This window comes from Panthera leo, chromosome A3 (assembly GCF_018350215.1).
Source record: "Panthera leo isolate Ple1 chromosome A3, P.leo_Ple1_pat1.1, whole genome shotgun sequence".
Taxonomy (NCBI): domain Eukaryota; kingdom Metazoa; phylum Chordata; class Mammalia; order Carnivora; family Felidae; genus Panthera; species Panthera leo.
Window position 1 is genome coordinate 109,887,685 of NC_056681.1, and position 21,896 is coordinate 109,909,580.

At 37.5% G+C, this 21,896-nt stretch overlaps 1 protein-coding gene across 1 annotated transcript in view; it reads left to right on the forward strand.

Annotated features, from left to right (window-relative positions):
* The window catches only part of HEATR5B (HEAT repeat containing 5B), a 98,434-nt gene that overhangs the window by 51,761 nt on the left and 24,777 nt on the right, over positions 1 to 21,896 (forward strand). Inside the window, exons 23-27 of the mRNA XM_042933251.1 lie at positions 4,885 to 5,124; positions 5,633 to 5,884; positions 11,032 to 11,213; positions 13,713 to 13,781; positions 19,426 to 19,605. Coding sequence (XP_042789185.1) covers positions 4,885 to 5,124; positions 5,633 to 5,884; positions 11,032 to 11,213; positions 13,713 to 13,781; positions 19,426 to 19,605 — 923 coding nt within the window. The remainder of the gene's footprint in view (positions 1 to 4,884; positions 5,125 to 5,632; positions 5,885 to 11,031; positions 11,214 to 13,712; positions 13,782 to 19,425; positions 19,606 to 21,896) is intronic.

The following is a 21,896-nucleotide window of genomic DNA, read 5'->3' on the forward strand; positions in this document are numbered from 1 at the left end:
GAGAGAGAGAGAGAGAGAGAGAGAGAGAGAGAGAGAGACAGCATGAGCAGGGGAGGGGCAGAGAGAGAAGAGAGAGAATCCCAAGCAGGCTCCACGCTCAGCACTGAGCCCGACATGGGGCTTGATCCCACAACTCTGAGATCATGACCGAGCTGAAATCAAGAATCAGATGCTTAACTGACAGAGCCACCCACACGCCCCAAAAAATTCCAGTATGGTTTTCTTGGTAATTTTACACTTTTACCTTTTTTAAGGTTTGGAGCTAAACAGCATTTAATATCAAGATACTTGTGCCATGCCTTGAGGATGATTTAGCTATATATAAAGGATAACTAACTCTAAGGATGTTGCTCAGTATCACTGATAGACTTCTGGAAAGAGCAGTGATCTATTTGGGGGGTACCTGAAAGCTTTGGTCCCTTTTGAAAAGTGATGCAACTTTTCCTCAAGAAGGTAAAGCTAGAGTGACCAATAAAACAAGAAATGTCAGTATATGTTTGGGTAGCAAAGGTAGATCTTTGCTTTCTTCAATTCTTTCTGTTTTTTGGGGGGTTTTATGTATAACTTGAATTTCATACTTGGTCTTCTGGTCCCTAGCGATTGGTTGCTTGGGAACTTTTTCAGAGCTTAATTGACAGATATTTCCCTATTGTGAGAGAAAAATTTTTACTTACAAGAGCTTTCAAATGCATAGAAGTTGCTTGGGTACTAAGAAGCAAGATACTAAAATATCTTCAATTTTGGCATAGTGTAGGAGCTCTATTAACAAATATACTGTATTGTAGAAATGTGAAAGAAGCTATACAATAAACATTATTGCTTTTAAGAGAGAAAATATAGAACCAAAAGTAATTACAGAATATTCCTGAATAAGATATAAAATTTTATTTTAATTTTTTTATTTTTATCTTTTTTAAAAATTGAGGAGTTTATTAGAGAAATATGAGAGGTAAAGACACCCCAAGTGACAGAAAGAAAATTATGAAAATGTCCCTTCAAGCCAAGTGGGCGCCTGGCCTTGACCTCCCCAAAAGGACAAGAAACTGGTGGGTTACCAACAACATTCTCTGGTGGCCACCTTGCCAGGGCATAAGTGTTCTCAGCCAGCACCGCTCCACTCCACTCCCCGCCCCTCCAAAGGTGGAAAGGAGACAAAGACTGTTTATAGAACCAATGCAGAGGCAATGGGAGCTATGAGGAAAGTCTGAGAGAGAGAGAGAGAGAGAGAAAAGGAGGTGGGGAGGACCTTAACAAAGAGTCCCGGCGGCGTTTGGCTCTGCACGCCTCAAATACATTGACAAACAGTTCTACAAAATAGTTACTTAAAAGGTAAAATGCCTGGGGGGCCTGGGTGGCTCAGTCGGTTAAGCGGCTGACTTCAGCTCAGGTCATGATCTCGCGGTCCGTGAGTTCGAGCCCCGCGTCGGGCTCTGTGCTGACAGCTCAGAGCCTGGAGCCTGTTTCAGATTCTGTGTCTCCCTCTCTCTGACCCTCCCCCGTTCATGCTCTGTCTCTCTCTGTCTCAAAAATAAATAAACGTTAAAAAAAAATAAAAAATAAAAATAAAAGGTAAAATGCCTAATGTTGTTTCTGAGAGTGCCCCTGGACTTCTTCCCACATGCCACATCACACACCAATGTATGTGGCAGGGCCCAAAGGCCATGCTTTGGAAAAAAGTAAAACAAGAATAAGCCCTGTTGCTCTTTAAGGAGAGAGGAAGGAGCGGAGGCTGCTGGGGCCTTTCCCATGTACGCCTCCCAGCAGCAGCATGGCACGGTGCTAGGTCTCACCTTTTGTCACCTGTGCTTCAGTGTACTCTAGTCTCTGTTCAAAGGCTGTCAGTTTCTCGTTTAGTGTTGCAAGTCTTGACCAACAAGATGTATCGAATGAGTTGAGAAAGTCCACAATTTGTTGATGTTGCTGATGATGACCTCAGTATACTCCCAGTTCGCTCAGTCCTGCTGAACCTCCCATAGTACCGACCCTCTTGACCCACGATGGCTGCCCAAGATATAAAATTTTAAAACGTTTACATTCAGCCACCATCATTGTAGTTGAAAGACAAACTAAGAGGGGGAAATATTTGCAAAATATATTTATTGCTTTATTTATTGAAGTGTGTATATTTATGTTTTAATATTTTTAATTTTTTTAATGTTTATTTTTGAGAGAGAGAGAGAGGCAGAGCATGAGCAGGGGAGGGGAAGAGAGAGGGAGACACAGAACAATAAGCAGGCTCCAGGCTCCTAGCTGTCAGCATAGAGTCCGACGCAGGGCTCGAACTCACGGACCGTGAGATCATGTCCTGGGCTGAAGCCAGACACTCAACCAACTGAGCCACCCAGGCGCCCCTGTTTTAATATTTTTAAAGCTTAAAAGCTTAGTGTGTTGGGGGTCCTAAGACCACCCCATGTTTGATGATGCAGTAGGAGGAGTTAGCATATAGTCATGCTTATGGCTATGGTTTATTACAGCAACTGGATACAAAGCAAAATTTGCAGAGGGAAAAGGTACTTGGGGTGAAGTCTGGAGCAAACCAGGCTCAGGTTTCCAAGCGCCCATGCCCCATGAAGTCACACAGGAGCTGCTTGACTCCCCAACAATCTGTTTTGACAACACACATGAAATGTCTACCAGGGAATCTTCTCAGAGACTCAGTCCCCAAGGTTTTTATTGGGCCCTGATTGACGGGGTATGTCTGCCTAGCATGTTTCAAAAGCCCAGATGTTCAAAAGTCAGGCGGATGTTTGGCATAAACCATACTATTTGTACAAACAGGTTAGGCATAGTGAGCCACTTTTACCAGGAAATGGTGGGAACCCTCCTGAAACCCAGTTCTCTCAGATGCTAACAGAGGGCTAACCTGAATATCAGGCCTTACTAAGTATTCTCAGGCCTGCTATGTTAACTGTCTTTTGCATCTACAGAAATCATGAGAGCATAAGAAACATGTTTTATCAAAGAACAAGTATCAACATAGGAAATATTTTCAACCTCCAAGGATTAAATAATAATTAAATTATAAGTCAGTGCAATAATAAGATAGCATTTTTCTTTTATGAAACTGACCAGATTAAAAATAATGATTATAACTAGCGTTGGGAGAGGTATGAATAGAAGACAAATGTCTTACACTGCAGATAGGAAGAAATGTAAAGTCATACACATTTTTTGGATTTGTCAGTATTTTTTGTCAGCTTACCCTTTGACCTAGCAATTCCCCTTTTAGGAATTCATCCTCAATGAGTTAATCAATGTTCTCTTAATTCAGTGGTTTGCTATGTAGCTATGAAAATTCATGTTATAGAAGTATAATTCCTGATATGGGAACATATTACCTGCTGCTAAGTGAAAATTAAGCTTCTGTGTCTAATTTCTCACTAATGTTCTCTTTCCTTGGAACCTTTTCTTTTGACTTTTCCTACTGTCTGAATTCCTTTCATTGTGGCTGTTTTCTGCAGACACCCCTCATTTGTCTTTGGAGTGACTCAACTAAAAGAGTCACTTTTCAGTTTCCATCCATCTGTCTCACTCTCTTCAAGGTTCAGAGGACCTTGACTTCGGAGACTTCGGAGCTCGCAGTATTCATTATTATTATTTTTTTTAATGTTTATTTATTCTTGAGATAGAGACAGAATATGAGCAGGGGAGGGGCAGAGAGAGAGAGGGAGACACAATCCCAAGCAGGCTCCAGGCTCCGAGCTGTGAGCACAGAGCCTGATGCAGGGCTTGAACTCACAGACCATGGCATCATGACCTGAGCCAAAGTCAGATGCTTAACCGACTGAGCCACCTGGGTTCCCCCACGGTGTTCATTCTTAAGGCTACCTTTTGTACAAGTTTTGCTGTTTATAAGAACAAAAAGATTTTCAGATAAAGCAAGACATTTACTATCTTATAACAATATTGTTTTTTTTTTTTTTTAACGTTTATTTTTTTTGAGACAGAGAGAGACAGAGCATGAACGGGGGAGGGGCAGAGAGAGAGGGAGACACAGAATCAGAAGCAGGCTCCAGGCTCTGAGCCATCAGCCCAGAGCCCGACTCGGGGCTCGAACTCACGGACCGTGAGATCGTGACCTGAGCTGAAGTCGGACGCTTAACCGACTGAGCCACCCAGGCGCCCCTCACTATTGCTTTTAGTTGAAGTATAGGTAACATACAATGTTATGTTAGTTTCAGGGATACAACATAGAGATCCACAATTCTGTACATGATGAAGTGCTCACCATGATAAGTGTAGTCGCCATCTGTCATCATACGACATTATTACAATATTGTTGACTGTATTCCTTATTTGTACTTTTCATCCCTGTGACTTACTTTATAGCTTGAAGTTTGTGCCTCCTAATCCCCTTCACCTATTTTATCCATCTCGTCATTCAGTATTACTTTTGGATTGTATGTTTCTTGGAAAGGACTTTCCCAGTTTTTAAGTGTTTGTATAGTTTATAATCCATTTATGATTTGTGTTCTGGCTTTATAGATTTTTAAAAATCTGAACTATAAGACTGAATGAATTTCAATTTGTTCTTCCAACAAATATAGCAGTAATTATTTTTTAGGCCATTAAATTCAATCTCTAGAAATATATCTCTTTCCCACACTTTTTCTTTTTTACAATGAAATATATATCTATTTAGCATTCCCTAGAGATTTGTTTAAACTACCTCAGAATAATCAGTCTTAAAGATCAGATTTATTGTCAGATTAAATTCTAAACCTAAGGATATGTATGTAAACTGGAGAACATAAATTGTATGTGTAGCTAGCTTGTTTTGTTGTAATCCTGAATTTACATGTAAGCGTTGGTATTTAATGTAATTGTTACCTCTAGTGTGCAACAAAATCCTGTACAAGTTCATTTATAAAATTTGCTTTTCAGATGTCAGTCCTTTTGCACCTGGAGTTAGTTCTCGAAGTGATATCCATTGCCGGCACCAAGGTGTTAATATAACAGAAACTGGTCTTGAAGGGCTTCTTTTTGGAATGCTAGACCGGGAGACAGATAGAAAATTATGTTCTGATATTCACGATACTTTGGGGCATATGCTGTCATCACTGGCTGTAGAAAAACTTTCGCATTGGCTAATGCTTTGTAAAGATGTCCTGGCAGCTTCTAGTGGTATGTATTCAATATATAAAATATGTTCTTAAAATAGTGAATATTTTCCCTCTCGTATACTTTTGTATATGTAAATATATGGATACAAATACATAAAAAGATATATAGATACATAGATTTAAATTTGAGCTTGCATTTAAAAATACTAATACATTTTAATCTATAAATCCCTATATAAATGTTGAAGGTTAAATTACATTACAAAGTAATATGCTTTCTTTGATTTGGGGGAAACAGCTAAATTCAAATTAAATTTTCATGTATGAAAACCCCCAGTTACTCCGTAGTTCAACATAGTATGTAAAACCAGTGAAATATGTAAAAGGTTTTTATGTTACCCTTTGCTTGGTTTCTGATTGTTTTTTTTTTTAACTTACCAATTCTACTGTTTTCAAAGGAATGAGAATTTAGTCCTTTTTTATTAGCAATCTTCTAACATGAATGCAAGTTCTAGAACATCATTTTTGCTATATGGAAATTTGTCATAATATGCTGTTTTTTGTTACAGATATGAGCACTGCAACTCCCTTAAGTAGTGGAAAAGATGAGGAATCTGAGAAGAAAGATGAAATGGATGATGATACCATGTTCACCACACTAGGCGAAGAAGATAAATCAAAGCCCTTCGTGGCACCTCGCTGGGCCACTCGGGTGTTCGCTGCCGATTGCCTGTGCCGAATCATCAATTTGTGTGAGAATGCAGACCAGGCCCACTTTGATCTTGCGATGGCACGTTCTGCTAAACTACGAAACCCTACAAGTAAATTTAAAATCAGTACTTCTTCTATAGGTTTGAGATATTTTGCTGCTAGGTAACATGCTTTAGATTCTGCCTTTCATGTCTTGCATTCATGTGCCTTTTACCTTTGTTTTCTGTCCCCTAAACATACTACCCATCTTCTGCTTTGTATTGGGAAGATAAGTTGAAGAAAGTGGTTCAAAGGTATATGTCTACGTATCTTAAGGTAGATGTATCTTAATCATGTCCCCTCAGGATAATAATGACAGTAACTTACATATCCTTTGTACTTTGTCCTAGTTTTAGCACTTCAATGTAAAAGAGCAACGCTTTAAGGTGCATAAGCAAAGTGAATTTTGCAGTCCCCAGCCATGGAGAATGTCAGAATTCATGAATGCTATCATTCAATTCAACTCAAACTCTCAGATTTCAGAAATGCTGCTAGGTAGTTTGAAAAAAGTGAAAATTGTTGGTTACTGAAACCTGTCACTTTTTTATATTTTATGAGCTTTTTATATTCCATAATTCCCTGGATCCGATATTATAGGGAGTTTGCAAAGAAATCATCGCATCCAATATCCTCATTTTACAAATGAGAATCAGAGAAGCCGAGGGCAGTAAGAGAGTAATAGACTCTGTCTAGTAATTTGTTGTCTCTTCATTGCCCTGTCATTTTCTTACATATGTAAAGACAAACTGTATATGTTAGTAGTGTTGAAGTCTGTACATTAAAATGCCTTCCAGTTTGTTTTGTTACTAAATGCCTTTCAGTTTACTAGAGCTCACAAATGGATTAAAAAACAAAAGGTAAAACAGTACTCCCATGTATAGAATGTCAATCTGAAGGTACAGTTATCAGGAAAGCACAATTATCACGAGCAGTGTCTTTATTCATGTCATTATTTATCAAATATTTACCAAATCCTGTTCTTTGCTACACATTGGGGATACAAAGAAAAAGAAAACAGAGTCCATATCCTTGAAGAATTTCTAGTCTAGAAGACAAAAAGCCTTGTCTCAAACAATTACATGTCCCATAGTGGTATGACGGAGTATTTGGGGAACATAAAAAAAGTAGTGTTCATTTCCTGAAGAGCCAGGGAAGATCTCACAGAAAAGGTGATTTTGAAACTGGATTTTAAAGACAGAGAAAAGATTTTGCAGGTAGAAGAAGCTGGTTGCATTAGTGTTCTATTGCTGCTGTAAGAAAAGACCGCAAATTCAGTGGCCCAGATTATTTTATCCTATAGTTCTGTAGGTCAGAAAGTCCAACATGAGTCTCCCTGGCCTAAAATCAAGGTCCCAGCAGGGCTGCATCCCTTTCTGGAAGCTCTAGAGGAGTCTATTTTCTTCATAGCTTCTGTCAGCTGCCTGTATTCCTCGACTGGTGGCCCCCTCTCTCTGTCTTCGAAGCCAGCAACATTGACTGTCTCAGTGATCCACCTTTAGTTGTCACACTTCTCTCTGACTACAGCCAGAAGAGGTGCTCTGCTTTTAAGGCACATGTGATTAGATTGGGCCCACCTGTTAAATTTGGGATAATCTCCATGTACAAAGTCCCTTTAACATTCACAGCTCGTAGGGATTAGGGTGTAGAAATATTTGAGCACCATTATTCCGCCTACCGCACTGGTTTATTATAAGCAGAGAAAGTAAGAGAATTTGTAAAGGCACAGAAGTATGCATATTACATTTAAGGAAAGGTGAAGATCCTTAAGTTGGCTTTCCTTTCTTTGTGTTTAATTGTTTTTTCTCTCATTATTTGTATCTTGTCTTTTTCCCTGCATTCTCAGAGATCCTCACAAGGCTTCCCTTTATGTCATGGATATAATGTTTTACTGTTTTCTGCCCCCCATAGCGGATCTTAAGTCTTCTTTTATGTTTTTAGTTTTCGTTTAATTGTTTTGTCTTCTTCCTTCATCGTATCATATCATTTGGGCTCCTTATGATTTTCTGTTCTTATTCTATAGCAACCGTGACTTTGTGCATCCTGTCGAGATGCCAAGTGATTTTCTGTATTTTATTCTGATTTTTATAGAACATTATTTTTTAGGTGCATTTTATTTATTTTGAGAGAAAGAGTCCGCACATGTGAACGTACATGAATGGGGGAGGGGCAGAGAGAATCTCAAGCAGGCTCTGCGCAATCAGCAGGGAGCCTGATGTGGGGCTTGATCTCACGAACCATGAGATGATGATCTGAGTCTAAATCAAGAGTTGGACACTTAAGCGACTGAGCCACCCAGGTGTCCCCAGAAAATTATTTTTGAGATTAGTTCTTTCGGAATCTTCATAATCTTTCTTTTGCCTGGGTATATTTTTTTTCCACAGGCTTATTTGTTTATATATCCTTGAAAGGGTAGAGTGCGTATTTGGAATTTGCTCACATTGTGTGTGGGTGGATTGCCCGTATTCTCTGTCTTTGTTAACTGGGTGCTTCACATTGGTAGCTGGATGGTGAGCTGATATAACAGCTCTCCAACCTAGATTTCAGTATCTGACATGCTTTGTTCTGCTGGACTGAAAGAGGATCCTTTCTAGTTCCCATTGCCTGCCGTCCTGAACAGTAATGTCAGTGTGTATGAAAAGTTACAGATCAAATAAATGTGCTATCCAGGCTCTTCCTGTATCATCCTTATCTCCCTTTGCATGCACTGTGCTTTTGTTGTACGGAACTACCAGTCCCAGAATATAATAAACCTCTAACCGTGACTTTGTGCATCCTGTTGAGATGCCAAGTGATTTTCTGTATTTTATTCTGATTTTTATAGAACATTATTTTTTAGGTGCATTTTATTTATTTTGAGAGAAAGAGTCCACACATGTGAACGCACATGAATGGGGGAGGGGCAGAGAGAATCTCAAGCAGGCTCTGCGCTTGAGAGGCTCTAACAGTCCCCTAATTCCCCATTTTAGAATTTCTGCCCCATGTCCCTTCCCACTCCCCTGCTTTAGGAGTTCATCTCCTAGGATTTGGAAAAAAGAGGTCTTGATTTAAGAAAAGTTGGAGGTAGAGAATTGTGTAGAGAAGCGATAGCACTTTCATTTAGGAATTATTGCCTACTTTTTCGTTGTGAGAGTGCTGTCATTCTAGACCTTTTTAATTAGGTGGCAGAGAGTAACAGAGGAGTAATGGGCCTTTTAATTTACTTCTGGGTTGGCATAATATGAATAGGCCCATTTTAAGCAAGTTCCATCTACCTTGGAAATTTCCTCCCAACTTCTGGCAGCATTTCATTATTCCTGATTTTTATTGGTGGAATGTTTTTGTTTCCCTGAGGTGAGGAAGCACTGTGGGCTTCTGACTAAATGTTCTTTTTCTCTCTCCTCTGTTCCTCTTCCCCAAACCAATAGATATTCTTTTTTAAACTTAAGATTCTGAAATAAGAATTTTAGGTAGGCACAGGAAAAAATTAGAAGAACTTGTCTTACAACCTTCACAATAAGAATAACAGCAAAAACCTGTTTAAATAGGAGCTGTTTGGGAATCAGGCTGAAACACAGACTTGCCACTTCTTCAAAAAGACTTTGAGAGTCTTGCAGCAGCCTGAAGAACTTTAGAGTACTTGAGCTTGATAAATTATTTAGATAATTTTAGTTGCTATGTCTTTAAGATCACCAATCTTTTCCTCTTTGGCACTAATCCCTAATAATCTTATCCAATTTATCTTTCATTTCCAATATATATATTTTCTAATTTTTACAAGTCCCATTTGTGGTTTTCTCTTTTATTTCTGTCTTCATTATGCTCGGGCTTTCCTTTTCTTTCTTGAATATAGGCAACATGTTTATAATAAACTTGTTTTAGGCTGCCTGTCTGTTAATTTCATCATCCCTTTCATTTCTGAATCTGTTTCTATTCACTGAATTTTTTCCCTTGTTATGAAATATATTTTCCTGCTTCTTTGCATCCCTGGTAATTTTTTTTATTACATGCCAGATATTGCAAATTTTATGGTAGTAGTGCTGGATTTTGTTGTATTCCTTTAAATAGTATTACACTTTGTTCTGGGATATAGTTAAATTACCTGCTATCTTTTGAATACTTTGAGACTTGCATTTAAGCTTTGTTTGGGCAGATCTGGAGCAGCCTTTATTCTAAAAGGAAAAAGTCTTCTCCTTCCTACGTCTTACCTTGCAAAAGTCTTTTCCATAAAGTAGAAGTTGAGAAACTACTGCCTACAGTCTAAATCCAGCCCATAACCTTTTTTTTTAAATGAAGTTTTATTGGAACACAGCACGCCCATTTATATACACATGGACTGTGACTACTTTCATTCTGCAACACCAGAGTTGAGTAGTTGTGTTAGAAATTATATGGCCATGGATGCTTGGGTGGCTCAGCAGGTTAAGCGTACGACTTCGGCTCAGGTCATGATCTCGCACTTCGTGGGTTTGAGCCCCGCGTCAGGCTCTGTGCTGACAGCTCAGAGCCTGGAGCCTGCTTCGGATTCTGTGTCTCCCTCTCTTTCTGTTCCTCCCCTGCTCACGCTCTGTCTCTCTCTCAAAAATAAATAAAGATTAAAAAAATAAAAAATAAAAAATAAAAAGAAATTATATGGCCAGGAAAGCCAAAACTATTTACTATCTAGTTCTTTACAGAAAAAAAAAAAAAATCTGCCGACCCCATTCTAAAGAATTATAAACTCCTTTGGGGAAAGTTAGGATAATCAGTTACTTTGCTTCAAATGTTGTCGTATAATAATGTCATCTATTTTACCATACTGTGTAAAAGGTTTACCAATGTTCTTGAGAAATTATGATAGATAAGCTTTCTTGAAAGTGTATCTTTGTTATTTTTAAACACAGTGAAATGTATGGAATGTAAGTGCTTTTTTATTTTTTTATTTTTTATTTATTTTTTAATTTTTTAAACATTTATTTATTATTGAGAGACAGAGAGACACAGAGAATGAGCAGGGGAGGGGTAGAGAGAGGGGGAGACACAGAATCCGAAGCAGGCTCCAGGCTCTGAGCTGTCAGCACAGAGCCTGATGCGGGGCTCGAACTCACAGACTGTGAGATCATGACCTGAGTCGAAGTCGGTCACCCAACCGACTGAGCCACCCAGGCGCCCCCATAAGTGCTTTTTTAAAGAAGTTTATTTCATTTCATATTAAACCTATTTGGGCAGAAATTTTCCTTTTTGCCGTCTATTTTATTTTTAGATGACCTGTTGGTACTTCATCTCTCTGACCTGATTCGCATGGCCTTCATGGCTGCAACAGATCATAGTAACCAGCTGCGGATGGCTGGGCTCCAAGCACTTGAAGACATTATCAAGAAGTTTGCATCTGTGCCTGAGCCAGAATTTCCAGGCCAAGTGATTCTGGAGCAGTATCAAGCTAATGTGAGTGAGATACTCTGTTTACTTAAAAACTTAAAATTGATTCTTTGTGTGGTGAGTAAGGGGACAAGGATTCCCTGGAGAAATGTCTTTGGAGCTTCAACTATATGTCTTTATTCCCATTGTCTGTTGCATAGTTGAATCCCACAGTTGAAGAAACCATAGGATAAAACTATTTTTAAGTTATGATAGCGTATTCATGATAAAACTAGAATAGAAATCGCAGGCTAGCTTTTCAGTCTTGTGTTTAGATGTTTAGCCATGCCATTTAAAAGATAAAAGGACATTCAAAGAGTGTTGTGGATTTGCTGACATTACTTTTATATGTCAAGACTTGATAAGCATTTTTAAAAATACAAAGGGCAACTTTGTACGCTGAAGGATAACTTTTAATAATAGCAGTTAAAAATATTACTGAAAGAATTATATACCTTCAAAAATATTTTTATTTTGTTCTAAACAGAGATACTTTTCTCTCCTGAGATTTATAACTTTGTTTTCTTCGCCTGAGGCACAATAGATATAATCCTGGTAATGATGGGTTATATGAAGACAAAGTTAGCAAGGAAAGAATACACATTTTTTTTTTTTACTGTGATCAAAATCTTAGCTTCAGATACACAACACCTTATCTAAAAGCTATACTCAAACATACATAAAATTAAAAAGTACGAATAATTTTTAATCCATTGTTTTTCCATCATAAGTACTGGTGAGGAAGTTATAGCTTCTAGCCCAGCTGGCTATAGAAAATCCATATTCAACTATTTACTCCCAAATACCCAACCTATCAAAATGAAGGTTTGTTGTTCTGTTTTGCTTTATTTTGACTTTTTATTTAGAAATAATTTTAAACGTACAGAAAAATTATAAGAATAGTACAAAAAACTGTCTTATGCCCTTTACTCATATTTACCAATGGTTATTTTTGCCTCATTTGCTTTAGCATTGATTTTATATTTCTCTCTCTTTATACACACATTTTTTTTTTTCTAAACCATTTACAGATAAATTATTTAAATCATGTACCTTTACCTTTGAATACTTCAGTCTGTATTTCCAAAGGACAGGAACATTGTCTAACATAGCCACAGAACAGTTCTCAACTTCAGGAAATTCAACATTGATATATTACTTCTATATAGTCTGTCATATTCCACTTTTATCAGTCAAGCCGGTAATCTCTTTTATAGTATATTCTCTTCTACCTTCAGTACAGGATCCAGCACCAGCTCTGTGATTAGTTGATGATTGTACCACCAATACTGCAATTAGTTGCCATGTGTGTTTAGTCACAGAGAGGGACTCAATCCATTTCCAAATGGCTACTGATAATATCTTAGTGACTGACTCTTGTGTAAGGGAAGATGTCTCAAATTAGGAGTTGAATATATCTAATTCCTTGTTCAGTTCATGCACATTAAATTTAGCATATCTAAAAATCAATGACTGGGTTGGCTTATTAAAACTAAAGTTCATGGGGTACCCAGGTGGCTCAGTTGGTTAAGTGGCTGACTCTTGATTTCAGGTCAGGTCATAATCTCACAGTTGGTGAGTTTGAACCCCACATTGGGCTCTGTGTTTATGCTTCAGATCCTGTCTCCCTCTCTCTGCCCCTCCCCTGCTCGTACTCACTCTCTCTCTCAAAAATAAATAAATGTAAAAAAAAAATATTTTTGAAAGCTAAAGCTAATATTCCTTTACTTATTACTGTAACAATGGTACACAAATGAATATTTCTTGAGAATCCTTCTCTGAAAGCACCTCTTTTTGAGGTAAAATGGCTTCTAAGGTCTTTAAATGACTATGTGAATTTTTAGTATTACTCAGTTATTTAAAGGAGTTGATCCAGTTATATGAGATTCACCCATGAGGTAAATACTGTTAGAAATACATTCAGGAGGGGCGCCTGGGTGGCTCAGTCGGTTGGGCGTCCAGCTTGGACTCAGGTCATGGATCTTACACTCACAGGTTCAAGCCCTGCATCAGGCTTTGTGCTGACAGCTCAGAGCCTGGAGCCTTGCTTCAGATTCAGTGTCTCCCTCTCTCTCTGCCCCTCCCCCACTCGCACTCTGTCTCTCTCTTTCTTTCAAAATAAATAAACATAATAAAAAAAAATTTTTTTAAAGAAATACATTCAGGAAAATATAGACAGAATAAAAAAGAATAGCAGTTTTCTGTTATCTCTAGGAGCCTGTGACTTTGTCAGAAAATCTTGTTTACTATTAAACAAAAACAAAGGAAAAAGAAACAAGATTAATTGCCTCTTTGGTATAGCATTCATACAGATTTGATAATGATTATAACCTCCTGGAAAGCAAAAGAAAAACGGTATGTTTGAGTTTATTGTAACTGAGAAGAGAGATAAGGGAGATGTGATAAAAAGGAAAGTAACAATGATGTATTTTGTGTGTTTTCATCTCCAAGGACACAAGAGGCTTTATGTTTACCACGTATCTTTAAAACAAAACGCTCATATTCATTTTTTTTTTTTTTTTTTAGGTGGGAGCTGCTCTAAGACCAGCCTTTTCACAAGATACCCCATCAGACATAATAGCAAAAGCTTGCCAGGTAAGAAGAAAAATAGGGTTTTCTATAGTTACCTTCTTTTTTTTTTAAATTTTTTTAATTTTTTTATTTTTTTTTAACGTTTATTTATTTTTGAAACAGACAGACACAGCACGAACAGGGGAGGGTCAGAGAGAGGGAGACACAGAATCGGAAACAGGCTTCAGGCTCTGAGCTGTCAGCACAGAGCCCGACGCGGGGCTCAAACACACAGACTGCGAGATCATGACCTGAGCCGAAGTTGGACACGTAACTGACTGAACCACCCAGGCGCTCCTATAGTTACCTTCTTTAAGTTAATAGATGCCTTAGAATTTCACCTCCAAGAAAGAAGAGGGAAAAATCAAATAATATTTGTTTTTTATCTTGAAAACACAATAGTGACAGTTTCCTTTTTTATTCTGTATCAAATGATGAAGTAGTAACTTAGTCGCATCCCTTTTTTTGTCATAGCTGAGGAGATGACTTTGGGATACATAGCTTTTATATTATCCAGAAGTAAACAGAGGTATGAAAATCATAAAAACAACTAAAAACTAAAGTAAGATTACAAAATAATTAAATAATGTATTATTAATGATAATTAGGTAATAGAAAATTGTTGGGGGGCATCAGGGTGGCTCAGTCGGTTAGGCATCTGACTCTTGATTTCAGCTCAGGCCATGATATTATGGTTAGAGAGATTAGACCCCATGTTAGGCTCTGGGCTGAGAGTGGGCAGAGACTGATTGGGAGCCCCTCTCCTCTCTTCCCCTCCCCCATGCTCTATCTCAAAAATAAATAAACTTAAAAAATAAACATAAAAGAAGATTTTTTTTTAATTAAAAAAACTTTTTTAATGTTTATTTTTAAGAGTGAGAGACCGAGCACAAGCTGGGGAGGGACTGAGAGAAAGCACGAACCCACAAACCGGGAGATCATGACCTGAGCTGAAGTCGGAAGCTTAACCGACTGAACCACCCAGGCACCCCCAAAAAAGACTTTTTTCATCACAAGTTTTGAAAAATTTACAAGTTTCTGGGAATCACTTATCCTAAAGAGAATTTAACAATATGGAAATTTAACTGTAAAATTAATTGCAGGGGAATTGTTCTAACATTATTACATTTGAAAAGAGTCACAAAAGCAAGCACTTATATTCCTACACTTTTAATAAATTCCTCTTTTTCATGCCTCATTCTGAAAAACGATTCATGCACTAAACTCCCGTGTTTCAGGAAATCCAATTCTTTTTTTTTTTTAATGTTTATTATTTCTTTTTGAGGGAGCCAGACCGACAGCCGAGTTGGGGAGGGGCAGAGAGAGAGGGAGACAGAATCCGAAGCAGGCTTCAGGCTCTGAGCTGTCAGCACAGAGCCCAATATGGGACTCGAACCCACAAACTGTAAAATCATGACCTGAGCCGAAGTTGGATGCTCAACCAACTGAGCCACCCAGGAGCCCCCGGGAAATCAGAGTCTTTATCTGCTTTCCTAAAGATAGAAGAGAGGCAACCCTCTCCTTCCCAGTTTTCTGGAGTATGGGTTTGGGTCCATCATTATTGCTTAGAATCCATAATCAAGCTGTGACCTCTAGAAAGAGAATGTTCTGCTGTTTGCAATGGTAAGTGTGAAGTTCTTACTGTGTTCTCTCTGTGGCTGAATGGGTTTGCCTCTAGAGCCTGGAGCCTGCTTCAGATTCTGTGTCTTTCTGTCTCTCTGCCCCTCCCCTACTCACTCACTCTCTGCCTCTCAAAAAAAATGAATAAACATTAAAAAAATTTTAAAAAGAAAAGAGAAGTCTGTGGATCATGATACAAACCTCAGAGTTAGAGGAGGCCGTTTTGTTTGGGATACCAACAGACAATCAGAAATCATAGTTATGTATAAATAAATGTATCATGGTGATGTTTTAAAGCATAGTATTTAAGCAGAAGAATCATACAAAGCTCCTGTTCATAGAAAAGCAAAGGCTATTCAGATTTCATCTTGTGGATGAGTACTATGAAAATTTCCTCTTACTGAATTTGCCTTCAACGTCTTATTCTTTATGTGGCTGTAGCTGCTTTTTCTATAAGAAGTTTCTCCTTATCTAGAGGCAGGCTTAAGTTTTGACCTCCTATCCGTCTGTTTCTTGAAGGAAACCTGGTTTTGAAACAAATGGAACAGTGGGTTGCAAATTCCTTTTCCTTAAAGAAAAGTAAGGAGTTGGCTTTGGACAGGTCATGAAACATTGCATCCCACCTTATTTACTGGAATAGATGTTATGTTAAACCTGAAAATCAGGATAATTTTTTATTACAGGAAGACTCAAGTGGAACACACATGTGGACAAGTAATCAATGGCTTAATAAAAAAATCATTTAAATCAGCCTAGCAATCTTAAACATAATATATACTTTATCTTATTTCAGATTAAAATTTATAAATGTACATTCACGCACCCCTCCTTTGATGTAAGGCCAAGGTCTTTTCTCTGAAAATGATTTTGCTGATTCAGTGCTGCTCTGCCTTTCTTGATAAACCAAACCTATAATGCAGTACCTGCAATATCTAGTTTCATCTTCTTTAAAGTGGAAGAGATAATCAATGTTTTTACAAATTAAACTTTGTGCCAAATCCTCAGTGTTTAGTTTCCCCCAACTTTTAGTTGTATTTCTACCTCAAGAGAAATGTGTATCAGATCTCTTCAATATGTTGCTCAGTTTCCTAAAGAATAGCAACTCTATTTTCATAATCATATTTAAAATCTTTCTACTCCAAGTTTCATTATATTTCCAACAATATTTTGACTGGCATTTTATTTTGCCATCAATATGTTCATAATTAATAACAATCAATTTTAAAATGTCCTTTTTAATTTTTATTAAACTTAGTTCTGAATTCTGGGAGGATAAGATTATAAGAGAATAAAATGATTTACATAAATATTTATTCTCAGCTTAAAAAAATTTTAAATATAGAAACATAATCCATTAATTATGATTTAATATCCAAACGCTCTGAAAAACAAAAGCTTTTTCATTATTTATTTGCTGGTGAAACCTGAGCTGACTGTCCTCATTTGTCTTGATGTGAAGCTGAGTGGGGCTAGAGTATTGATCCGTCCCTCTTTACTGTGATTCGTACTGCATTTCACGACAGAAGTGTCCTTCTGTTAATTGGGGGGGTGCTGCCACACGTCTTGCTTGACGTATTTCTTAGTGAGGTTCACTGGCCGTACTACCTTTCATCAAAAAGTTGTGAATTGTGACCCACATCTTGACCCAAAGATTTCAGGTAATCAGAACGTGAGGACTTGTAATTGTGGAGTAAAGGTGGCACTACCAGGCCACCCCTTACTTCTTGACATTCTTCCCTTGGCTCCAGTGTGACCGCACTTGCCTGGTTTTTCTTTTGTTTTTCTGGAATTGTCTTTTCAATTTCTTTCATTGTTTATTCTTACTCCACTTGTCCCTTAAGTATAAATATTTGCCCTGTGTTCTGCCCTTAACACCTTTTTTTTGTACCTCAGTCCTTGAACAAATTTACCTGGTAACATTGCTATTATTACTAAATAATAACCAGTGTTAACTACAGTGTTATATTAGTTTAGGTGTACAATATTAGCGACTCAACAATTATGTTGTTCACTCTGTGCTCATCGTATTAGCTTACTCTTAATCTCCTTCACCCTAGCTCCACCCACCTCCCCTCTGGTAACTATCAGTTGTTGCTCTATAGTTAAGAGTCTATTTTTTGGTTTGTGTCTCTTTTTTTTTTCTTTTGTTCATTTATTTTGTTTCTTAAATTCCACATATGAATGAAATCATATTGTATTTGTCTTAGTCTTATTCATTTAGCATAGGCTTATTTCATTTAGCATAATACTCTCTAGATCTATCGATGTTGTTGCAAATGGCAAGATTTCATTCTTTTTATGGGTGAATAATATTCAATCATATATACATATATATAATGTGTATATATGTAATATATATAATGTGTATATATGTAATATATATAATGTATATATATGTAACATATATAACATATATGATATGTGTGTATATATGTGTGTGTGTGTGTATACACACACATGCATATACACCACATCTTTATCCATTCATTTGGACATTTTGGACACTTAGGTTGCTTCCATAATTTGGCTATTATAAATGATGCTGCAGTAAACCTAGGAGTGCATGTATCCCTTTGAATTGTTTTCGTATTCTTTGGGTAGATACCTAGTAGTGCAGTTACTGGATCATAAGTTATCTCTATTTTTAACTTTTTGAGGAACCTCCATACTGTTTTCCATAGTAGCTGCACCAGTTTGCATTCCCACCAACAGGGCAATAGGGTTCCTTTTTCTCCACATCCTCACCAACATCTGTTGTTTCTGGCGTTTTTTATTTTAGTCATTCTGACAGGTGTGAGGTGATATCTCATTGTGGTTTTGATTTGCACTTCCCTGATGGTGACTGATATTGAGCATATACTTCGTTATTTTTTACCTTCCTCCTGAAATCCAGAACCAAGGTTCCACCTGTCTGCTGAATATCTTCCCACAGGTCCCCTACTAGTACTTTGAACTCAGCATGTTAAACTGTGCAAGGTTAAAAATGCTCACTAACTTCTCATCTCCCCCAACCTTTCCTTTTTTCTTTCTTGTCTCTTAAGCAGTGGCCTCACTTTCCTCACTTTCATCCAAGTTAGAAGCTTTGGCAGTCTTTGAGTCCTCACACTTTTTCTAAGGCCCCGCCCCCTTCCCCTAAAAATATTTAATTGGTTTCCAGATCCTGTGATTTCTACCTCCAAATCTCTCTCAGATGACTCTCCCTTTTTATTCCATTCCCAGTTTCATCTATATTCTCTGTCCCACAATATTATAATAGTCACTTTACTGAACACATGGCTAACCATCTAAACACCCTCTTTGCTGGCATAAATGCCAGAGCAATCTTCCTAAAGCATAATTCTAATTGTAATCTCCCTGCCCAGAGGCCTTGGAAACTTATGATTGCCCATAGAACAAAGTCAGTATTCAGTTCTCCTGGAATTTAAATTGCACCATAATCTGATCCCACATAACTTTGCTAATCTCATCACTTTTCCCTTGTAACTCCTCTGTATCTATACACACAGACCTTCCTGATCTCTAAACATTCCCATTTCTCCTCCTGGAAGTGATGTCTCCCTTCTCTGTTTTTAAGTGTAGTATTGCAATCCTAAAATGGTCGTGTGTGTTCACTTAATCTACGTTCTCTTCCTTGAGAACAGGGACCAGATTTTAACCCTTTATTTATTTTTTAATCTCTTCCATAGCGCTCAGAATAACGTTTTATCTGTGGTAAGCAGAAATGTTGTTGAATTGAAGGATTATTCACAACTGATTCTGAACTGATATAGGCAGAAAATTTTTTCTATGAAAATTTTTGTCAAATTAGAAAATGGAAGCATAAGTAAATCACCGTTCATTTTCCACATAAAAGTACAATAAATCCTACTCTTGCTATTGATTTCTGATTCAAAATAATACTGAAGCACAGCATTGGGGTTTTTTTGTTTTGTTTTCTTCATTGGTTTTATTTTATGTTTGTTCCCCAAGGAAAAAAATCATATTTATACTCTTATATGTTTTGTGTTAATTTTTTTATACAGCATTAACAGTGCTTTCCTTTGGCCAGGTGTGTAGTACGTGGATCGGAAGTGGAGTTGTCAGTGATCTCAATGACCTCCGTCGAGTGCACAATCTGCTTGTTTCTTCTCTGGACAAAGTGCAGGCTGGAAAAGGATCTTCTAGCCAACTGTACCGAGAGAGTGCCACAACCATGGAAAAACTGGCTGTTCTCAAAGCGTGGGCAGAGGTAACCACAGCCTATTGTTTTTGAACCATTTCCCCATCCATGAGAAAATGTTCCCCTACTCCTCCTGTAGGTAAAAAAAAATTTTATTTGGTTATTGTTCTTTTAAAACTGATCTTTGGTATGGAATGCTTTTTGAAAATCTATTATTTGCTCCTTCTCGCTGAAATACGTATATGTTTATGTCTCAAAAGAGCTCTTATGAAGCCTTTGAAAATTACAGTTTTTAATCGGTTTTTTTCGAAATTTCGATATTGAGAAATTGATCCCTTAACTAATTATGTGGAAATTAGGCAGAGAAAACTACAAATATAAGTAATATAAAATATTTTATGCCAAGAATCTTTTATTTGACAGTTACCTGGCTGGCTTAGTTGGTGGAGCATGCGACTCTTGATCTTAGGGTTGTGAGTTCAAGCCCCACGTTGGGTGTAGAATTTACTTAAAAAAAAAAGTCTTTTATCTGATTAAATTTCAAGAGACTTGCCACTGCTCATTGATACCAAGATTGCAGTTTTCTGTTTGTGTGTTTTGTTTTGTTTTGTTTTGTTTTGTTTTGTTTCTATAGCTGGCTTTACCTTTTTCATTCCACAGCCATTTTTTAAAAAATTGTGATATTGCTTTAAATTCACTTTTCCAAATTCCTTCTGCCATTTGCTTTCAAATTCTTATTATCTGACCTACAGTATTTCAAGTAACCCTCCCTCTGCCAACCAGTACCTGACTTCTCTATTTCTCTAGTATCAGTGGCTGATGACTACCCAGTAGACACTTGCTGACTCAGAGCATGCAGCATCCACGTGATATAGTTCAGATAAAGGACCTCTGAATTTTTGCTGTGCTTTTTTCCCCCCACAAAAATAAAAATGGAAAAATATAGAGCTCAATAAGATATGGAAATTAGTTTTCTCTGATTTTTAGACTGTAGATCAAGCTATCCTTCAAGTAGATTATCCATGAAGGTTCCCTTATTTTTCCCTGCTGCCATTTTTGGCTTAGAAAGCAAAATAATATTTTTTGTTTGATTGATAAAATGATTGCTCTTATTGATAAAAATTTAGTTTTTTTTTCCAAATCAATGCAAACCTTTTTAGATGGAAAGTAGTATAAGAAAAAGTTACTATAATATGACTTATCTCTGTTTTCTCACTTTGAAAATGATAAAAATTCTTTGTTAATTTTCATGTATCTGAGTTTTTATCTAAAACTGCTACTTTTCTTGTCTGTAGAAATTACATTGCAGTTGATGTATTGATTTTTATCTGAAAATCCGCATTGTTCTGAACTCTCCAACCCCATTCACTCATTTCCCCAAATGTAGAGACCACTGTGGGGTCTGAAGTTCAGCACATTGGTTGCCAGTCAGCTAATTCTTTGCTGACCTGCATTAATATGCTTGATTCACCTACTAGGAAGCCTGGCATAGTTTAGTATAAAAAGCATTAAATATTGACTCAGAGGCCCTAGAACAAATTCTGTCTCTGGCATTTACCATCTTTGTGATTTTGGTCAAGTGATTCGACCTCTTAGAGCCTTTGTTTTTTCATTAGAACATGGAGATAATATCTTGTAAAGCAATGTATATAAAAGGACCAACCACTGGGACTGGGACTGAATGGAAGACAGATCATTACTTTTAAAAAGTTAGATCAGAACCTCACATAATTTTTTTTTAATTTTTTTTTTAACGTTTATTTATTTTTGAGCCAGAGAGAGACAGAGCATGAATGGGGGAGGGGCAGAGAGAGAGGGAGACACAGAATCGGAAGCAGGCTCCAGGCTCCGAGCCATCAGCCCAGAGCCCGACACGGGGCTTGAACTCACGGACCGTGAGATTGTGACCTGAGTCGAAGTCGGACGCTTAACCGACTGAGACATCCAGGCGCCCCAGAACCTCACATAATTAAATTAACAATGTACATTTGTATTTGACACATTTTTCTTTTGGGGGTAACTTGTGCTATAATTTAATGATTTGCACCTCACACCTCGGCCTTCAATGCTGTCTAGCAATTCTTTCCCTGCTTATCTTCCTTTCCTTTATCATTCTCTTCAGATGGCCAGCATATTCTAGATTTCTCTCCTCAAGACCTTTCTTTGGTTATACTTTTTCACTCAGAAAGCTGAGGATTTCTGTTGTCCGTCTCCTCAGATTGTTTCCTTGAAATCTTTAGATTTACATGGTTTGGGAACTTTCCCATTAGGCATGAGTAGGAAGGGGAGACTGTTTCCAGCTCAGTGCCATCAGTCCTGCCCACCTGTGTATCTTCAGCCTCTCCCTCTACATGCTTGGT